The sequence below is a fragment of the Anolis sagrei genome, chromosome 2 (assembly GCF_037176765.1).
Source record: "Anolis sagrei isolate rAnoSag1 chromosome 2, rAnoSag1.mat, whole genome shotgun sequence".
NCBI classification, from domain to species: Eukaryota; Metazoa; Chordata; class Lepidosauria; order Squamata; family Dactyloidae; genus Anolis; species Anolis sagrei.
This window is the reverse complement of record NC_090022.1, coordinates 252,816,371-252,838,760: the sequence shown is the minus strand read 5'-3', so window position 1 is coordinate 252,838,760 and position 22,390 is coordinate 252,816,371. Positions and strand designations below refer to the sequence as shown.

The 22,390-nt window shown below is 39.2% G+C and overlaps 1 protein-coding gene across 2 annotated transcripts in view; it reads right to left on the bottom strand.

Annotated features, from left to right (window-relative positions):
- The window catches only part of ERAP1 (endoplasmic reticulum aminopeptidase 1), a 35,338-nt gene extending 14,403 nt beyond the window's left edge, over positions 1 to 20,935 (bottom strand). The window contains exons 1-14 of one of the 2 annotated variants that reach the window (XM_067464533.1): positions 20,805 to 20,935; positions 16,937 to 17,481; positions 15,541 to 15,679; positions 13,883 to 14,017; positions 12,613 to 12,733; positions 11,574 to 11,728; positions 9,488 to 9,601; positions 8,900 to 9,031; positions 7,238 to 7,369; positions 7,023 to 7,088; positions 5,874 to 6,031; positions 4,897 to 4,976; positions 4,274 to 4,457; positions 2,736 to 2,892 (exon numbers count right to left, since the gene is read on the bottom strand). In XM_067464533.1, the coding sequence (XP_067320634.1) occupies positions 2,736 to 2,892; positions 4,274 to 4,457; positions 4,897 to 4,976; positions 5,874 to 6,031; positions 7,023 to 7,088; positions 7,238 to 7,369; positions 8,900 to 9,031; positions 9,488 to 9,601; positions 11,574 to 11,728; positions 12,613 to 12,733; positions 13,883 to 14,017; positions 15,541 to 15,679; positions 16,937 to 17,412 (2,049 nt within the window). In that variant the 5' untranslated portion in view covers positions 17,413 to 17,481; positions 20,805 to 20,935. Of the gene's footprint in view, positions 1 to 2,735; positions 2,893 to 4,273; positions 4,458 to 4,896; positions 4,977 to 5,873; positions 6,032 to 7,022; positions 7,089 to 7,237; positions 7,370 to 8,899; positions 9,032 to 9,487; positions 9,602 to 11,573; positions 11,729 to 12,612; positions 12,734 to 13,882; positions 14,018 to 15,540; positions 15,680 to 16,936; positions 17,482 to 20,579; positions 20,751 to 20,804 lie in introns of those variants that run through there. The other variant, XM_060761812.2, reaches the window with a different exon arrangement.
- Between the last annotated feature and the right edge of the window lie 1,455 nt (positions 20,936 to 22,390).

Genomic DNA, 22,390 nt, shown 5'->3' with positions numbered 1-22,390 from the left:
CTGACTGGGTTTTTTTGCCTTCTCTGTCACCACTGTTGACGCTGCAAACGCGTAGGAGGAGATTGGTCCCTTGGGCGTCCGCGGTGACCCTTTATCCATAATTGATTGTAGTTTATGAGCGTTTGTTCAAGGTCGCTGCAGCAGTGTTATCTGCCTGAGAGAGATGGAGACGTGCTTGAGAAGGGGCGGAAGAGAAGCTGGGTTCAGCCCACCATCTTTTTCAGTTGCATTTTAAGCATTTTAATCATCTTGCCATTTTTTTTAAAGAGAAGAAAGCAAAGCTCAGTCTGTTTTCTGCTTATATAGATCTTATGTAGATCTGGCCTTTAAGGTTTTGCTGTCTCTTGTCAAACCACAGAGCAAGATTTCAAAGATTTACTGTTGTAGCAAACAGCTTAATGGCTCTTCTTGGGAGACACTTAAGGCAATTAAGGATCGTAAACTTTACAAGTAGGAATGTGGAGACAGACTTTGACAGGTTTCCTTCGTAAGAGCACCACGTGGATAGTGTACTTTAAAAAGCAAATATTGCAGTCTTACTTGAATCTGTTGAATATATTGGATGTTGAGAGCGTAGCGAAGAGGACAATATCGCGGCGGGAGCTGTCTTCACTTTGAGATCAGACAAAGTGATTTTCTGCAGACCAACTCTCCTTTCTCTGTCTCGCCCGAAGATAAGGAATCTGTGAGGAAAAAGTTGCTTTCTCCTCTCACCGCTCACGATTCTTCACGGAGCTCCGGCTCCATGCTGCTGCCTCTCTCCGCTCCCAACCCATGTACGTTTTTGAACAGATTGGCAGAAGCTGAGGCTAACAGCAGTTCACCCCGGTCCCTGGAGTCGAACTGCCAACCTTTCAGTTAGCAGATTCAGCAGCTCAGCGGTTTAACCCACTGCACCACCAAGGGACACAAAATATATGAACTAAAATCAGTTCTGCAAACAAGCATTCTTGTTTCAAGGAAGGAGGACTAATAATAAACTGAGTCACAAATGGTTTAAGTAAGCAATTGATCATATAAAGTGGTTTGTAGAAGAATCCACTTTGACTTTTAGAGTTCTAACTAAAGTTAAACACATGCAGACACAGAGGATCTCTGACTTCATTGCAGCTCAATGCTAACATATCATTAAGTACAATAAATACCTCACAAAGGATAACACTTTACACATACATCCCAATCATAGAAAGGAGTTGTTTTTCAGAATATTAAAAAGCGTCTAGCCTTACAGTTTGGTGTCTACAATAGTTATTTTCTTCCTCTACCTGTCATAAATAATAAAAGACGGGTTCCTTTATCCCACACTAGTCAGAGTACCGCTGTCATGGCCAGCTCATTCAAAAAATAAATCTATCAAGAGACAGTATCAGAAACATCAAGTGTAAAAACAGACATTGTTTCCACACAAAAAACTTCTATTTACAATAACAAAAAGACTTGTGTGAGCACAAGGAACCATCTGATCTCTTTACTGAAACTATTGACGCAGCCTGTATATGTATATAATACCTGTTTTACCATGTGTTTCATGTACTAATTAGCTGTCACTTCAGCCTGAATATTATTCTGAAACACATTTAATTTCATATTTTCTAAGCTCTTTACACAACGTGTTAGGACAAAGTTTTATTGCACCTGTCAGTTTGCTGTGATTGGAAATTTACCAGATGAACCTAACCAAGAGTAAGCTTTGTATTTACAAAGTACCCTGGGTGACAAGGATTGTATAAAAGGTTGGTAGGAAATGGCAGCTGGCGGAATGTGCCTTATGGGTTGAGTGTGGGTGGAAAGATCCCTGCCTTAGAGAAACGGGACTCTCGGCTGCTCTCATCTACATTACATACCTACATTCTATTGCTTTATCACAGCTTTTTGTTGTATTAAAGTGGTGGTGCAATGGGTTAAGCCCTTGTGCTGGCAGGACTGCGGTTCGAATCCAGGGAGAGTGGGTTGAGCTCCTTCTGTCAGCTCCAGCTCGCCATGTGGGGACATGAGTGAAGCCTTCCACAAAGAAGGTAAAACATCAAACATCCAGGTGTCCCTTGGGCAACATCCTTGCAGATGGCCAATTCTCTCACATCAGAAGTGACTTGCAGTTTCTCAAGTCACTCCTGACATGAAAAAAAAAAAACAACTCTTTGTCATGTGTTTATGTTACTGGACTAAAAGATTCTCCGAAACAATCAGCTATTTGAAATATTTTGTTTCAATCTTTGTTTCCTCATACCCAAGAGGCCTCCTATGCCTTCTGAACATGTGCTCCCAGAATGATACAAGTTTTAAAAGGAAGTACAAATTTGCAACAAAATAAGTTTCACCTCTCCATCAGCTAACCCTAACTGGATTGGAATCCCATTCATTAACTAAAAAGTGCCTTTTGGTCACAGATGGGCAATTCTGGATCTATCCCTGTGTGTCTATGTGCAATAGAGCCCAAAGATTTCTACATTCCTGTACAATTTCAATAACATCTTGAGACTAAATTTGGCTCAACAATATAATTTCTTTCCTCACATACATTTTTGTTGTATTGCTAATCACTTCCATTGGAGCCCATCTATTAAGTGGCTCTACATATTGCCTCCTCTGCATATTATATTCAAATGCTTACATCATTCCCCACAGCTTCTACAACAGATGATTGCTACTTTTTGTTAGCTTCTGTCTCCATAATTAAATATGTGAGCAGACAACCTGCAAGTGCCACTGCTACCTGGACTTTCTCTCCAATTTACCTTTAACTGGTGTTCAGTCTCATTCATATCCCTCTTCTCCAACAGTTTGTACAAAGGGATAAGTTCATCCAGTCCTTGATGCACAGGGATATTTTCTGATTCATGTTTTAGGTATAATGTTAAATCAAGAGCTTTGGTAATGGACAGCTTTCCAGCACTGGAAAACAGGAAGTATTAAGCATATAAAATGTTTTAAGTAACTGATCCATTATTATGTAATGAATTTTCTATTTAATAATACAGCTTGAACATCCCTTTTCCAGAATTCCAAAATTCAAAATACTCCAAAATTGTCTGCACAGGTGGCTAAGACAGTGATATAACTGCCATCGGATAGTTCAATGTACATAAATGTTGTTTTGGACACAAAATTATTTTTAAAATGTTATCTTCAGGATGTTTGTAGAAGGTATATATAAAATATAAATTAACTTCATATTTTTGATATTATGTAATATATGAAAACTCAGGTATTCCAAAATACTAAAAATGCTAAAATCTAAAACACTTTTGGCCTCAAGCATTTTGGATATGGGATATGCATTCTGCATATATATCAAACATGTATATTCAGCCAATACTTAATTTCTCAAAATATACATTACTGTAATATAGTGCCCAGTGTAGCTTTGGACAACAAACTATGTCAAGAGATGTATGTTTATTGATGCCATTCAAAACAAATAGATTAGGATATGCAACAGGCTACAGGCTTCTTGTAGTGCCTATGCTAGACATTATGAGTACACTTTCTAAGGTAGGATGGGCAACTGCTTAGGGGCCAGGGACAATCCCCTCAACTCCACTTCCCTGTGCAGTCCCTTTCACAATGGTGACTGAACTGGCATCACGCCTCTTCCTGCTCACCATTTTGAGAGGGACTGAAGAAGAAAATGTATGCACTTGTAGGTAATATAGAACTCCGGGGAGCTTGTGGCAGTGTGGTTATATTTGCATATTTTTAGAGACTCTGCTGCATAGCTTAAATGCAAAAACTGCCCCCAAAGTAAACCAAATTTTGGTTGAGATACTGATAGGGGCTTTGCAGGGTCTAGGACCTAAACATGGCACAAAGGCTGCACTTTCCCCTCCCAATTCTTGGGGAAAGCTCTCTGTCTTAACAGAGACACAACTAAGCTCAAGTATGATGCTGGTGAAAATTGAACTAGTATCTGCAAAGGGCTACCACACACAGAAACAGAAATCTTTAAAGGACAAATGCTAACCCACAGTGGGAAGAAGAAACAGTATTTTATTCTGAAATATAATGAGATCTGAAGCTCGTAACTATTTTTCTCTATTCATCTAATTTGAGTCCCCCTTTGGGGGTTGAGAAGGATGAGATACAAATGCTCGAAGTAAATAAATAAATAAATAGTTCTTCCACTATTTGTGGAGTTATGTTTCTGGAAAAGCTATGGTTTCCATTATTTATTTGTTACATTATAAAGCCATGTTTCTTGTTGGGCTGTCCTACACAACAATTAAGTTTGCAATCTTTAAGAAAGAATCATATAGTTGTGCTCATAATCTCTCACCTCACCAGTTGGAATGCGCTGTTGATGAGGCTGGCCCTATCATTACTGCTCAGAATTTTATGGTTTTCTTTTAGAAGATGAATCAGAGCATCCCATCCATCTTCACCATAGTGCACAATATAATAACCATTCATTCCTACATTAAATTTTATCCATTTCACTTCTTCTGGGAGGGTGATAACATCTATAAATAAAATATATTATGGTCAGTAGCATGTCAATAAGTTTTTCTATACTAGCAAAAAAAAGAAAAGAAACACAAATAAAAACAAACCCACCCAACCACTTAATTGACTAGCATCATGGTCTACATCTGTCTACAAATGTCAGTCTCAACTTCTGGCATCATTGTGCAGACCTCATCAACCTGCAGCCCTCCAGGTGTTTGGAGCACCAGCTTATTCAATGGTCAGGAATTCTGGGAGCTGAAATCCGAAACACTGGAGGTCACAGGTTGAAGACACCTGCCTTAGAGTCTTCTATTAAAAAGCTGTGACTAGGAAATCAATTTTGTTTTCAATAGCTGAAGAAAAGGACACTACAGCTCTGGACCTTTTCTACTTCTTAACATATTTGATAATAACACTGTTATGCACTTACAATATGAATTAGATTGCACACACCTGTTCTTGTTGTCAGCAAAAACCTTTGAACAACATCTGATTTACTGGTAATATATGTTAACGGAATATGCCACAGATTCCTAAAACAAAATATGAGTCAACATTATTAATTTAAATGGTTACTGCAAATGTCATATATGGTTACTGAGAAACAAAAAATCAGGTTGTTGTGTGTTTTCCGGGCTGTATGGCCATGTTCCAGAAGCATTCTCTCCTGACGTTTCACCTGCATCTATGGCAGGCATCCTCAGAGGTAAGAACTCACAACTTCTGAGGATGCTTGCCATAGATGCAGGCAAAACTTCAGAAGGGAATGCTTCTGGAACATGGCCATACAGCCCAGAAAAAACACAACAACCCAGTGATCACAGCCATGAAATCTTTCGACAACACATTAAACAAAAAAAAATTATTACATTAGTCATGAAGAGTAACAGGGCAATGGTAACTCAAAATACCTCTAGTTATGAAGACAAGGTTCTTGCTAGCAGAAATGCCAGGATAACTATTCCACTGGCTGAGATTTGCTAGCAGAAGGCCAAAATAGGTGGAGTAGCGAAGCTAGAGAAGTTACTCCAGATCCAAATTTCCACCGGTCCAGGAGCAGCCACAATGTTAACATCACATTAAACTTTGCTATTACTGTTCATGTGTAACTGCAAGTTATTTCTGACTCGTAGGGCCTCTAAGGTGACCCGATCACGCACAATCTCTTTCATTTTCTTTCCTCTGAGTGATTTGTTAAAGGTCTCTCAAAGTTCAACTCCAACACTTAAGCCATTACACAACACTTGGGTAAGGGATAAAGAATGCTATGTAACTAATATATCTAGGCTGAGAATGCTTTGGATTCAACAAAGCTTCAGCTGGCTCTACTGCCAACTCTGATGATCCTTGCCAATTCTAGATTGCGTTCTTAGTCAGAAATGTATGTCTAGACTTTAAAATATGAAGTTCATTTATTCCTTCAGCATTACCCTTTGGGTGAAGCAAAATTAGAGCTCTTCATATAGTGTTCTTGTTGCAAATGGACGTTCTTTCCTTTTACTGTCACGGTGACTAATGGATATCCTTTTTGTAGCGTCCAAGTGTTCATTATTGCTGTTACATCATTGATAACACTTTTTGTCCAGTGCTACATATCATGGTCACAAATACAAAAGGAAATAAACAATGTTTAACAAGCAACATTAGAGGTTAAAACCACATATTTATTATACTTGTGTGACTTCCCACAATTAAGGAAAGAATAGTTTCAATTGGGGTGTGATGTTTATAATACAACGCAAGAGAAGATTTAAGAAACACTTTATATAGTATAGCCTCCTAAAACAGTTAAATGACATCCCAGACACATTATCTTTTTCTTCTGGAATTTCTTCTGGAATTCTCATTTTCTTTGTCTACCTAACATCATACAAAGTTAAACTATGGGAAATTGTATTATTTCTTATTTCTTCTGAATTACAGTTTTAAAAAATAGCCATATTTAGAGAAAAGCCGAAAACCTATTTTGCTTCTGCAGAAATGAACCACTGCAAACCAAAAAGTTAAAGTTAAAGGTTTCCCCTTGATATCACATCTAGTCGTGTCTGACTCGGTGGGGTGGTGCTAATCTCTATTTCTAAATCAAAGAGTCGGCATTGTCCATAGATGCTTCCAAGGTCATGTGACTGGCATGACTGCATGGAGCACTATTACCTTTCTGCCGGAGCGGTATCTATTGATCTTCTCACATTTGCATGTTTTCGAACTGCTAGGTTTGCAGAAGCTGGGGCTAACAGCATGAGCTCACCCCGCCTCCCAGATTTGAACCAACCTTTTGGTCAGCACATTCAGCAGCTCAGCATTTTAACATACTGGACCACCATGGGCTCCTACTGCAAACTATAGCCTCATGAATATCCTCTCCTTTCCCCTTGTTTCATCTGCAAAGTATGAATTTTTTTTGTTAACTTGACTTTACAGCACTGACAGGTTCCCTTGTTATTTTAGGATTCAAGAATATATTCCTAACTATCAAAATTCAAGTGCTGTTCACCTTTATTAGTGAAAGACATTTCTAATACTTTGGAGAAATGTTTACAGGATTCTAAACGCAATCATGGAATAAAACACAAACTTACAGAGCTTGAGATTGTTTCCTTGTTTCTTGGGCAAACTCCGGCGGCAGCAGCATCCACAGAACAGCCCTAAAACAGTCACAGGACATTAATAAACACAGTTGCCCAATACATCACAACTTGAGCAAGCACTGCTGTTCCAAACAGCAGTTCAAGTTGGTAACACTTTTAATAGGACTGCTGACTTGGCAGTTTGTAAGACAATAAGTAATACTTGCATCTGACAAACTGTTCCACAGATCCTTGTTTTGTGTATTTTGATAGCTGAACTGCAACAAGTATTTCACAAGTCCAGCCTTAAACACCTCTGGACTGAGGTAATCCTGTAACATGTTCAGAATACAAGCTCCCTGGAAAAAAAGAATTAAACAATTCAGTTTATAAAATTAATTTTATTACAAGTCTGAATTTAAAATATGTCATTGTTCTCTGCTCCAGCAAGAACGGTTCTAAGCTTTGATTCCTCATCTTCGGGTTCATTCAAAACTTCTTTGTTTCCACAAATTAAAATACAATTAAGTAGCATTCTTTGCATACAGAAAATGGCCCAAAATGGCAGGATCAAACTGTAATTGGTGTCAAAGTTGTTTCCACCAAGTACTGACTCAGGGGAAACTGATTCAACTAACAAGTGCCAGGATACTTTTGTTTTCTTAACCTCTGTGCTTCATAGTGTGTAGAATCTTATGCACATGAAGCAGTAACAATGTCGATAAAGTCTGTTATAGGTTGTGGAAAAGTAAACTATGTATATGTGTGAAAACTTCTTCACTCTTTTTGTATTTTTGTACATTGAGATAAACACATAATATGCTGTCAATGATAGCAATAAGGTAAAAACTATGGATCACTAATCTCTAGCCCAATGGAGCTAATGGAAGTCTGAATTCATATAAATCTCACTGGAACCAAGAAAAGCATCTCTCTAATAAGAGAGAAACAAAAAATTCTAACCTGCAAAGTTCTGTTGAATTTAAATAAAAAAGCAATAACATTTTGGTGATCAAACTGAAACTTCAACTGCAAAAACCCCCACCCTAGTACCTTGCAACAGTTGTAATGTTTTTTTTTATCCAAATATATTCTTACATTGGTTTATATACTCAGAATTACTGTATATACTCATGTACAAATAAAAATGCCAAAAAAGGTCAACTTATATATGGGCAATATTAAGTACTGTACCTTAACTCTTACTCAAAAAAGGAACCACTGAGTAGAATAGCAAAAGATGAGAGTTTAGTTCATCCAGGAAGAACCTGAAACAAGCACTGACCTCCCTCTACTCTCTCAGTCACGGCACCATTTCTAGTCTTTTGAATAGCTGGGTGGGAAAATGATGATGGTCAAGAGGTATCCCTCGGTGTTAGGGTGTTTTCCCTTCTCTTTGGAATGATCCTCAAATGATGCACATGTCATATCAAAATCCATAATTTTGGACCTAAAACTTGACTTTGACTTATACATGAAGTCTACTGATACACAAGAGTAAGTGTAATGTTTTTGTTGCTGAGACAGTGCCATTCAGACACAATAGAATGGAACCAGCAAGCAGAAGTATAAAATATTAAGGAATAATCCACACTCCTTTCAAAAAATCCAGTGAGGACTGCACATACTCAGAAATTCATGGGAGAATAAAATGCAAGGAAAGTCGGTATAAAATGGAGTATAAAATAGGGATAACATGGGAAAGGGCTTGGTTGGTAAATTGAACAGAAATATTACCACACTTCAGATAATAGAAGTTAAGCAAGTCTGCCCATGTGAAATAATTAAATTTTAAAGCCATTGTAATAAGCTTAAATGAAAGCAAAGTTTTTTTTCACATAAGAGCAAAAAAACCCAGATTAGACCCCATCAAAAGATTCTTCTTTTACCTTATCATAGGAAACATCATCAAACATTTCTAGAATCTGAGATGGCTCTTCAACAGGAGTAGATATAGGATGTGAAGAGTTTAGAGCATCTACTTCCATGGCTTCAAAATACTTGTTTAAAAAATAATCTTCCTGTTAAAAGAAATAAGAAGTTGAAATATTCTTTTTAAAACGTAATAATAATAAACTTTATTTATACCCCGCCACCATCTCCCCGATGGGAACTCAGGGCGGCTTACATGAGGCAAAAACATTCCCATCTTCTCAATTCAAAAACAGAAAATAAAGGTTAGACAGGAGAAGGAATTAATTATTAAAACTCTTTATAATTACTTTATATTTTCCAGAGAAATTTGAAGCAGTATCCTGGTGTTGCTCAGTCACAGATGGCTTCACAAAGTGATTATTAATTCTGTTTGCATGCTCACATTCTTTTAGAAAGTGGACATATAAATGTAATTTTTTCTTGCAGGTCCAACTTGTTGTTAATAACTACAACAACTTTGACGACTAACCAGCACATTTTAAGCACTAGTTTATATTTATATATATATATATATATTTTAAAAAAACAAAATTAATACTCACAACTTTCAGTTCTGGGTGGGTCACCCTGACTGATAAAAATTCCATAAACTTTGCAAATCCTTCATTGAGCCAAAGATCATTCCACCATTCCATGGTGACCAGGTTTCCAAACCACTGCAAGAATAACATATCTTAGAAGCAGATCAGTTATTTTTTCACAAGTTTTATTTTATGGCTGTACCTTGGGTGAAGGAAATCCTGAATATTCTCTGCCTTATTCACTTTCTAACTATCAACATACTTTCTGCAATGCTCTATGAGCGAGTGGTATAGATAACCATGGGAATTTGATTTTTTACCCTAACATTACATATACAAGGAACAGCCAGGAAGAGTCATACTAGTATTTTACTTGTGCAACAATAAAATATTATCTTTCTGGCTAATGGTCAAAACACTAATTTATGCATAAAAATGTGACTGTGTTTATCATTAGGTAGTGCAAACACTGGAGATCTCTATAAGCAAACAGGGTATTTACGTGGACTGTATAAAAGCGTTTAACCAGACAGGCTAAATTATGAAAAAAATCCCTCATTACTGATTTTAAAAAAGGCTATGAGTAACAAAAACAAGCATTTTTAATTTCCCTACATCACTGGAGAAATTACACTGTTTAGATGGTATTGCACCACCTGACATCTGCCAGGAAGTAGCAGCCAGCAATGAAAGGACCAAGGCAGTGACATCTTCGGTCCATCCCCTGTTCAGATATCAGCCAACATCTTAAATCAAGAAACAGCTTCCTAAGATCTACAGAGATACTTGCAGGAACACCTCAGCAAGTGAGAGTCCAAAAGTGACAGGATAAAACCCAGCACCTCAATCAGTGGCCGAGACCAGATGAGAAACTCCCCCCTGTGTTTTTAAATGTATTTTAACTGTTCCCTCAATCTTGCTTCTGAAATGATAAAGAAATTTCAGTAGAAGAGGTACTGACATTGAAAACAAGGAAGTGGCTCCTTCCAAAACAATGTGTAGCTCTAGGCCTCTCCTGGGTTCTTTTAGTGCCAAACATTAACTCATATACTGCTACAGTATAAGTTTTATTGGTTGTAAATGATTCAGAGAGAAGCATACCAGACTTTTCACTGATCCACTGATAGGACCCACAGCCAATGGTAGAAATGGGCCCTCAAAACAAATTATAAACTTGGCCAACAATCAAATTTCTCACCACTGGATATATGAAGAGCCCTTGAACTGGAGTACATCCCTCAAACCAAATTAGCAACAGAGAAAGATTCACTCCCCAAGTTGATTTAGAGTCTTCATATCTTTTCCCAGCCTCAAACTACAAAGTGAATCCAAACATACTCAACAAGGTCACAAATACAAGTTAACTCTTTCACACCATTGGACAAATGTTAACCTTTGGCTACTAACAAGAACTCAAAAACACAACTGATGGGTGGCAAGTGGCTTTATTTTCAAAATTTGTAAACATTAGAGTGCAAATAGTAACCTGTCCATTACCAAATTAAAAACTCCACCATCCTCAGTTCTTGTAAATAATGTCTGTGATTTGAGAGAAAAGATAAATAATTATGAGGGGTTTGTGAAAAATTCTGAATTGGAAATGTGTCCACCATCTTAAACAAAACATGTCCAAGGGTATTTGAAGGATCTGTCACTCCAAGGGCAAGGAATCCACTCTTGATTTTACTGCTGCTCCTCTCGAATCTGCTTTGAGTTGAACAGAATGTCTCCTGAATCTAGAACCTCGAGAATTTGGCACTGGGAGGATCCCCTCCAACTCAGAGTATTTGAAGGTGGACTGACCATAAAGTCAAAAGTGGAGTTGCCATCCTCATGGCAGCAGATGCTTTGGTCACCCCAGCAAGATCTGGTTTAACATTTTTATGCCTTATATTTACTAAATAAAACATTTAAATGTCCAAACAGCCTATATCTAAATTACCAAACTAAGAACCCATTATGTCAATGTTTCTCCTATGATAATGATGAAGTAATAGAGTACCACCACAGATACAGCTTTTCATCGCTCATTTGCATTAGAAAATACAATTCAGCAGATATTTGTATTCTTCCTGCTGCAAACAGAGAAATGTCAATCATAACTTACCTGGTGAGCAAGCTCATGGGCTACAGTCAAGGTAATTCCAAGTTTACTTGATGCTATGGATTTTTCAGGATCATATAACAAAGCAGTTTCCCTGTATGTAGTCAATCCCCAATTCTCCATTGCACCAGACTGAAAATCAGGAATAGCTGCTAAGTCTGTAATGAAATAATTTTAAATATAATTCTCCCTTTAAAACTAAACAATATACTGTAATACTGACACTTTTAACGGTCAAATTTGGGCTGTGGCTGGGATGTTGCATTATTCATTTTCATGCCAATTAGTGATATGTTTTATTGATTTTAATATGGATTAGTTTTTTATTTTTGTAATGTACTGTTTTTATGAGAACTGATATTGTCATTGTCTAATATGTTGATGTGATTTTACCTGTATTTTATGAGGTTATGGCACTTGTATGTGCTTCTGTAAGCTGCCCTGATTCTTTTCTGGGAGATGATGGTGGGGTATAAATAAAGTATTATTATTAATAATATTATGTTAGTAAACATTTAAGTTTCATTTATATAAAACATTGCATTTAATGATGATGATGATGATGATGATGATGATGATGATGATGATGATTGAGTCCAAATTGGGAAAAAACCCTGAAAATGAGCATGGACTCCTGCCAGTCAGGGATAATATGCAAGAAGAACCCAATCATGATGGATTGCTCCTCAGTCCATCCCAAGATCACTTAATTTATCTTCTTGCATCATTGTTTCTAATTTAAAAATATTAAAAAATGGAAGTTGACCTTCTTGACAGAAAACGAAACAGTCGTTGAATATTTTGAAATAATGTTACAAAGCTCTATAAATAGTTTCAAATAAATGAGAAAAGGAGTTTTGGACATTAAGAAAAAGCTAATTTATACTATACACTATACTAGCTATTTACAATATACACATTTTTATTTACTTTTGAAAGTAAATGCCATGGAATGTTACCGTCAAAATATTGATCCAGCTTGCAAAACTATTATTTGATTAATGTACTTGTTTTTCTTAGGATATTTCAGAATAAAAAGTACCTTGTTTAGGTAAAGGATATGGAATGCTAAAATATTCCTCAAAGAACTCTAAGAGCTTCACTGCTGCATCCAAGGCATAATCCGCTTGGCTGATCTTGTGTGGTACAGCATATACCGAAACCTAAAAACAAACAAACACCAGTACATTGTGAATGCAACTGTAGAAAGATGGAGATCACAGCTTCACAGGCTATTTGATGCAGTGATCACCACTCTGAATAGCACTGAGGTACATACAATTTGTCAGCTTTTCTCTAAATGAAAACAAAACGAAGCAGCTATGGTGGGCCCATCATATTTGTGGGCTCACAATTCACAGAATCAATCAACTGCAGATTCAAATGAATAGAATATTGTAATTTGATTCTATGGGAGAGAGCATACTAGACGTTTGCTTGTGGGTGAAAGATGGGATGACTTCTTCACATGGAGAAAGTGGGCAGATGGAGGAGCTTACCATCACCTCTGCAGCTGCCCTATGCCATTGCCAACAATGAGTTACTGTATAAACCTTGCTTCAGCCTCTCTGCAAGCCTTGATCTATACAGTAAGTTAAGCTCCTATTAAAATAGTGTAGGGCAGCAGATGTTGTAGTGAGTCTGGTCTCCTGAGGCATCACGTTCTTCAGTATATACCCATGTATAAGTTGACCTCGTGTGTAAGTCAAGGGCAGTTTTGGGGGCCAAAATTATGGATTTTGATATGACTCACAGATAAGTTGAAGATCATTCCGCAAAGAGAGGAAAACACCAATACTTCCTCTGGGAGCTGGCCACCATTGCTATTTCCTCACCCAAGCATTCAAAACGGCCAGAAGTCGCACCACAGTGGAGAGAGTAGAGGGGGCTTGGTGCTTCTTTTAGGTTTTTTCTGGGATAGACTAAGCTCTTGCCTCTTATTACTCTATTCAGAGAAGGGGATTGTTTCCTTTTTAAAAATAAGTTAATGTACAGTACTCATACTGAACTGTGGATAGGTTGACTCAGTTTTTTTGGGTTAATTTTTTTCACTAAAATGTCTAGACGTATACATGAATATATAGGGTATGTCATAATTAAACTTGAGATATTCTCTCAGGGAAAATGAAGCACTACTTGCTAGCATATTATTGTACACAATTTCGCAAACAAAACACATAACTTAGGTAACAAAAGTTGTTGACCATTATCTATTTAAGAAAGAAAACCATTATCTCTAGAACTACCACTGCAACTTTAACATTTTGCTTAGGGAACTATTTTAAAATTATATATATATATGAAAACTTTACCTTAACTCCCCGGGTAGTACTTTTGGAAACCGATTTAAAATCTGAAACAATAAAGGCCACAAGATAAGTGCTCATCTTTACGCTGGTCTGAAAGTGGTCTTCAAGGAGCCATTCCTTGAGGTTGATAGATTTCACCTAAAATGTTAAAAAGAGCTATTACAGTTCATCTTTATCTTAAAAGTATGTTTATAATTTTTTACACAGGGAAATGTACTTTATCATCTTGACAGGAATTAATTGCTACATCCTCTTTTTAATAGTTGCAAACCCATAGCCAGAGACAATTGGTACTACAACCCTTTACATCAGTGGTTCTCAACCTTGCTAATGCCGTGACCCCTTAATGCAGTTCCATATGTTGTGGTGACCCCCAACCATATTATTGTTTTTGTTGCTACTTGATACCTGTCATTTTACTAATGTTATTAATCGTAATGTAAATATCCGATATGCAGGATGTATTTTCATTCACTGGACTAAATTGAGCACAAATACCCAATATGCCCAAATGTGAATGTTAGTGAGGTTGGGGGAGGATTGATTTTGCAATTTGGGAGTTGTCGTTGCTGGGATTTATAGTTCACCTATAATAAAAGAGCATTCTAAACTCCACCAGAGATAGATTTAAACTGAACTTGGCACACAGAACTCCCATGACCAACAGAAAACACTGGAAGGGTTTGGTGGGCATTGACCTTGAGTTTGGGAGTTGTAGTTCACCTATATCCAGAGGAGTGCTTTGGATTCAAAGAAGGATGGATCTGGACCAAACTTGCCACAGATACTCAGTATGCCCAAATGTGAACACTGGTGGAGTCTGGGGAAAATAGACCTTGACATTTGGGAATTGTAGTTGTTGGGATTTATAGTTCACCTACAATCAAAGAGCATTCTGAACTCCACCAACGATAGAATTGGGTCAAACTTTCCACACAGAATCCCAATGACCAACAGAAAATACTATGTTTTCTGATGGTCTTTGGTGACCCCTTTGACACCCCCTAACGACCCCCTCAGGGGTCCCGACCCCCAGGTTGAGAAACACTGCTTTACATGTTTATGCCTTTAATGGGAATTATCCCCAGGCCTAAAAGTAGCATATCAGAAGGCAACTGCTCTCTACTGTTAATACTAACTAAAGGTAAAGGTTTCCCCTTGACATTAAGTTTAGTCATGTCCGACTCTGGGGGGTGGTGCTCATCTCCATTTCTAAGCCAAAGAGCTAGCCACTGTCCACAGACACCTCCAGGTCATGTGGCCAGCATGACTGCATGGAGCACTGTTACCTTCCCACTGAAGCGGTACCTATTGATCTCACATTTGCATGTTTTTGAACTGTAGGTTGGCAGAAGCTGGGGCTAACAGCGAGAGCTCACCCCATTCCACTGACTTTTCGGTCAGCAAGTCCAGTAGCTCAGTGGTTTAACCCACTGCGCCACCGTGGGCTCCACTGTTAATACTACAAACTCAGAATGCATAATCTTTCTTGCATTTTTCAAGACATCAGTGAATTAGATTTAATAATTTGCTATGTGAGCACAAAGATGCATATAACAAATGCATATACTCCGAGAAGAGGTTTTTTAACAGTATGTATATTTTCCTCTTTTTTCCATCCCACAACCAGACAATTCAAAATACCAATAATAGATACATACTAAAGGCATATTAGAGAGTGCAAAATATCTGGGTTCTCTTCGGATCTTAACAGAAAATTTTGCTTTGAATGCAGGTTCATCAAAGCAAGGGAAAGCCATACGAGCAGCTGTTGGTTCAAACTGGGTTGATGCAAGCACCCTGGAATGAAGGAAAACAATATATTTACACTTGTCATTCATACCTGCCATGCTTACACTAGTCAAACTCTTATATTAGTCATATACAGAGAAGCTCGCTAAGAGTGTTCCTTAATGGAGACTTAACTTGACGAAAGGCAATTAAAATCAGTTTATGTGCTAAAAATATTAATCATGCAATTTTTTCCACATTTCCTTAGAAATAAACCCCATGCTGGGCTTAATGCAGCTTTTGTTGCAATAAAAGTGAACAGTACCACAGCATTAGTTTCAGGTGTTACTTCAAGTTGCCTTTTCTAGAATTTACATCTTGAAGCAGATCTAACACTGGATTAATTTTTATATTCCTTCATCTCTAGCTCCTTTGCTTGAGAGTACATATAAAGATATTACCTATAGCATTCTTGGTGGGAAAATGCATAGAAAAAACAGACTATTTTATAGGACTCCATATTTCTTTGCTCTTTAATTTCTAAGATAAAAGATGGAAGGATCAAAGCTTTGTTCAGGGCAGTAAATAAAGCTTTTATATCACGAGAGTAAATAAAGAGCAACACTAAAAGAACAGGGTAATTCCAGACAGGAAATAATCAGGGCCAGATAACACCTGCCAACAAAGGATTCCCCCAGGCAGGAAGCAGCCAGGCTTTGAAGTTGCAAGGACATTCAATGCTAATCAAGGTGGCTAATTGCAACAGTCACACTTGCCTCCAACAGACAAAAGTTCTTTCTTCCACCCTGGACATTCCACAGATATATAAACCTCACTTTCCTAGTTTCCAACAGACCTCACAACTTGGTTGCCTGCCATAGAAATTTAATATACAACCCCCTTTTTAATCAGAAAAGGCAAATGGGAAAGCTTCATATCAGGGTGTGCCTACAAAGCAGAATTATTTCAGTTTGACATCACTTTCATCATTGTAGCTCAAAGCTAGGGAATCCTGGGATTTCTAATTTAGTGAGGCATCCTTTGGCAGAGAAGGCTAAAGATATTGTCAAACTACATTTCCCATGACTCCATAGCATTAAGCCATGGCAGTTAAAATGCTGTCAACTGCATTAATTCTACAGTGTAGATGAATCCTCAGTATTTTCCTATTATAAAAAAGCATTTAAAACCTCAAAAAACAGATTTCTGAAGCAGACATCAAATAAGATATGAAAGATCCATACAAATCCAAATGTAAAAACATCCAAATACAACAGCAAGGGGTGAGAATGTTTCAAACATTACTCTGCAAGAGGATTAACCTACCTTACTTCTCCTTCAGGAGTTCTGTATGTGCTTTTATAGAAACCATGAAAACTGTCAGACAAATTTGCAGAATACTCAATACTAACAATGTAGTTGCCAAGGCTCAATGGTTCAGTTACAACCAATGCGATCTGCTCAAATGGTGGATATTCTAAAACTGACACTGTTTTATCAATATGGATATTTTCTTTGGCTTCTTGGATGACAGCTTTGGTGATCTGGAGGTATTTGCCGTGCAAGATGATTGAATTGGTTTCCTGGGTAATATTAATCTCTATTTTGGCTAATCCAGTAAAGGTCAGAGTGGTGAGATTTGGATGAATAAGAAGATCATAATGAACTGGAAGGACATGCTTGGGAAGTCTCATTTTGTTCCAAGGAAATGGACTGCTTCCATTTCCAGTAACTGAATATCGACTGTGCTGATCAGAGCCAAATACAGATACAATGTTGAAAATTGCTAGCAAGAATATCATCGTTGTCTTCGGGGCAGATTTCTGATCTTGAAACCAGGGTGAGTGCCAGGTTCGTATGGTATAGGAAATCTAATAAAGAAAAACATAAAGATTAAATAAATATACTGACTCTGAGATAAGCTTTGACACCTGAGCACGTTTTTGAACTCACTTCTCTCCCCATCCACAATTTTCTTGTACCACTTAGCCTCAAGGAGAATTTCGGAAAAGTCAAGAGGTTTTTGAGGAATTTCTCTCTTGTAGAAATGTGTTTATTCCTAATAAAGTCACTGCCCTTTTGAATTTCTGGATTTTTAAAAGGTTTCAAATAGAAAGTAAGCAACAGGTGGCTAATAATAATAATAATAATAATAATAATAATTCCGAATTCAGACAGATAAGAGTTTTGGAGCACAATACACCTGACTTCACAATCCTGTTAAAAAACAAAGTATGAATCGTTGATGTTGCAATCCCAGGCGACAGCAGGATTGAAGAGAAACAACTGGAAAAGCTGACACGATACGAGGATTTAAAGATCCAACTGCAAAGACTTTGGCACAAGCCAAAAAAGGTGGTCCCAGTGGTGATCGGCACACTGGATGCAGTGACTAAATATCTTGGACTGCACTTAAACATAATCGGCACTGACAAAATTTCCATCTGCCAGCTGCAAAAGGCCACCTTACTGGGATCTGCACGCATTATTCGCTGATACATTACACAGTCCTAGACACTTGGGAAGTGTCCGATCTGTGATCCAATACAACAGCCAGCAGAGTCATCTTGTTTGTTGTGGACTCATCCTGTTGTGTTTCAAATACTACTACTACTACTACTACTACTACTAATAATAATAATAATAATAAAGCAGCTTAACATAGGGTTGTTGTAGGTTTTTTCGGGCAGTAGTGAGCAAAGCTTATTATTTTATGTATTTATTTTTTGCATAAATGACAAGTGCTCTTTGGACTGAAATGAGAACAAGTCTTTCAAAAACACACTGGTTACATTGTATTTGATTGGTTAGATTAGTTGTGCTAAGATTTTTAGAGATAAAGTTAAATATAAATATTTAATACATTTTTAAAGTGCCCAAAATGCTATGAAATCATGTGATTCCTAGTTTGGTGAGACACCAGCACTTCTTGGCGGAGGAGGCTAAGGACCTTGTAAAACTATAACTCCCTTGATTCCATAGCATGCAACCATGGCAATTAAAGTGGTATCAAACTTTGTTAATTCTACAATGTAGATGCTGCCTGAAGTGACATGGTGAGTCTTGTGAAAGACACTGAAGCCCTCAAGCCCTTTTAACAGTGACTTGTTACTTAGATGTCAGAGTTTCATAATGTTCAAAAAATAGAGCGGGGAATTATATCCACTTCCTCAACATTAAAAGTAAAGGTTTTCCCCTGACATTAAGCCCAGTTTTGTGCGACTCGGGGGGTTGGTGCTCATCTCCATTTTTAAGCTGAAGAGCCAGCATTGTCTGTAGACACTTCCAAGGTCATGTGGCCAGCATGACTTCATGGAGCACTGTTACCTTTCTGCAGAAGCGGTGCCTATTCATCTTATTTTTAAAATTTTAAACTATTATATTTGGCCCAGCCATTGGTTTTTAAATGCCGGGCCAAATGCTGTTTATTGTTTGCTTATGTGATTTATATTATTTCTATTGTGTTGATTGTTTTTGTTATTGTTTTTGTTTATTGATGTACTGTGGGCTTGGCCTCATGTAAGCCGCACCAAGTCCCATGGGGAGATGGTAGCAGGATATAAATAAAGTATTATTATTATTATTATTATTATTATTATTATTACTCACATTTGCATGTTTTCGAACTGCTAGGTTGGTAGAAACTAGGAACTCACACCACTCCCCGGATTTGAACCTGCAACCTTTCGGTCAACAAGTTCAGAAGCTCAGCAGTTGAACCCTCAATGCTATACATGCTTTTATTTTTCTACAAAGTACAAGAAAATTCCATCCTTTGAACAGCCATGGCTCAATGCTCGAGAGTTGTAGTTTGTTGGGGTACCAGCCCTCTTGGCTAGAGAAGGTTGAAGACCTGAAAAAACTGAGCCAATGAAAACGCTATGGAAATTGTGTCAACCACGGTAGTCCACGCTTTGGTTACATCCCGTTTAGATTACTGCAACGCTCTCTACGTGGGGTTGCCTATGAAGACTGCCCGGAAGCTCCAACTAGTCCAACGTGTGGCAGCCAGAATGCTAACACAAGCAGGGAGCATACTACTCCTCTGGCTGCCAATTAGCTTCCGAGCACAATTCAAAGTGCTGGTGTTAACCTATAAAGCCCTAAACGACTCCAGCCCAGTTTACCTGTCCGAAAGTATTCTCCCGTATGAACCATCTAGGTTGTTAAGATCGTTTGGAGGGGCCCTGCTCTCGGTCCCACCGGCCTCTCAAGCACGTTTGGTGGGGACGAGGGACAGGGCCTTCTCGGTGGTGGCCCTTCGACTCTGGAACTCTCTCCCACTGGAGATCAGAACTGCCCCCTCCATTCTGTCGTTCAGAAAACGGGTGAAAACATGGCTATGGGGTTTGGCTTTCGACGAATGAATCAATATTTCTGTGATCGGATGGATGACGATGAATGAGACAACGAATTCACTATGACGACTGGCCATTGTTATTATGTGATTGCATTTTGCTGTTATAACGTTTTAATTGAATATATTATATGATGTTTTTAATTATTGTTTTGTGAAATTATCGTTGGAAAATGGCCCGAGTCCCCCGATAGAGGGGAGAAGACCGGTATACAAAATTGCTAAATAAATAAATAAATAAACCTTATATTATGATGACTGAGGACACCAGACATACTCAAAGTGAGGCCCTCCAGCCGCCTGGGCCTCCAACTCCCAGAATTCCTGGCCACTGAAGAAGCCTGCGAGGGCTTCTGGGAGTTGGAGGCAGAAAGCGCTGGAAGGCCACAGTTTGAGGAGGCCTGAGTTACTCTCGCAGAGGGCGCGTGCTAAGCAGAGGGCGCATGCGCAGTGTGGAAATCCAATCTGTCGCGGGGAGGGAAGAAGTAGGCCGCAGTTGCGAGCCTGGCTTTCCTAGGCTGCTTTTCTCCCTCTCAAGTTGTATCACTCCCCTTTGCGGCCCCTCAGCCTCGGAAGGCCGCTTCATGCCGCCAGAGAAGGCCCCCTTTTTACCTGTTCGGGACTGTCGAGAGGCCCGCTTTGGCTGCCGCTTCTCCCTCCAGGCCCCGGGAGTGAAAGCGAAAGCGAGGGGAGTCTCTGAGGGCGACCTTCGAAGCTTCTTTCCTTTCTACACGCAGCTTCCCATCCCCCCTCCCCTTTCCGGCCCATTTACAAGGACTACTGTACGAATGAAGCGAGAGGTCGGAAAAGGCCATGAGGAAATGTTACGGTACTTACTTCTACGGCAGAAGGACTTCAGGTTTATATGTACGAGGGCCGCTCAGCTGTGAGGAATATACGCTCCAGTTCACATGTTCTGGTTTCCTCGTACACATTCCAGCAACTTCAGGGATGCCAAATGGAAAGTGGGAGAGGCCCCAAACTTTCCTAACAGCCTCAGGCCCCTTGGGACCTCCCTCCAGGTGTTTTGGACTCCAGCTCCCACAATTTCTAGCAGCCTCAGGCCTCTCTCACTTTCCATTTGGCATCCCTGAAGTTGCTTAAGCTTAGTTACCTGAGGCTGCTAGAAATTGTGGGAGCTGGAGTCCAAAACCCCTGGAGGGAGGTCCTAGGTTTGCCCAGGCCTGCCCTACACCTATTGTTGTCATTTGATCATAGAAGAGAAGGCTGAGAGGAGATATGATAGCCATGTATAAATATGTGAGAGGAAGCCACAGGGAGGAGAGAGCAAGCTTGTTTTATGCTTCCTAAGAGACTAGGACGCGGAACAATGGCTTCAAACTACAAGAGAGGAGATTCCATCTGAACATGAGGAAGAACTTCCTGACTGAGAGCCGTTCAGCAGTGGAACTCTCTGCCCCGGAGTATGATGGAGGCTTTTTCTTTGGAGGTTTTTAAACAGAGGCTGGATGGTCATCTGTCAGGGGTGATATGAATGCAATATTCCTGGCAGAGGGTTGGACTAGATGGCCCATGGGGTCTCTTCCAACTCTTTGATTCTATGATTCTTGGCAGGGGGTTGGACTGGATGGTCCACGAGGTCTCTTCCAACTCTATGATTCTATGAATCACAGAGTTGGAAGAGACCTCGTGGGCCATCCAGTCCAACCCCCCTGCCAAGAAGCAGGAAAATTGCATTCAAAGCACCCCTGACAGATGGCCATCCAGCCTCTGCTTAAAAGCTTCCAAAGAAGGAGCCTCTACCACACTGGGGAAGAGAGTTCCACTGCTGAACGGCTCTCACTGTCAGGATGTTCTTCCACATGTTCAGATGGAATCTCCTTTCTCGTAGTTTGAAGCCATTGTTCCGCGTCCTAGTCTCCAAGGAAGCAGAAAACAAGCTTGCTCCCTCCTCCCTGTGACTTCATAGAATTATAGAATCAAACAGTTGGAAGAGACCTCATGGGCCATCCAGTCCAACCTCCTTCCAAGAAGCAGGAAAATTCCATTCAAAGCACCCCTGACAGATGGCCATCCAGCCTCTGTTTAAAAGCTTCAAAAGAAGGAGCCGCTACCACACTCTGGGGTAGAGAGTTCCACTGCTGAACGGCCCTCACAGTCAGGAAGTTCTTCCTCATGTTCAGGTGGAATCTCCTTTCTTGTAGTTTGAAGCCATTGTTCCGCATCATACTCTCCAGGAAAGCAGAAAACAAGCTTGCTCCCTCCTCCCTGTGACTTCCTCTCACATATTTATACCTACCTTATCATGTCTCCTTTCAGCCTTCTCTTATTCAGGCTAAACATGCCCAGCTCTTTAAGCTGCTCCTCATAGGGCTTGTTCTCCAGACCCTTGATCATTTTAGGCACCCTCCTCTGGACACATTCCAGCTTCTCAATATCTCCCTTCAATTGTGGTGCCCAGA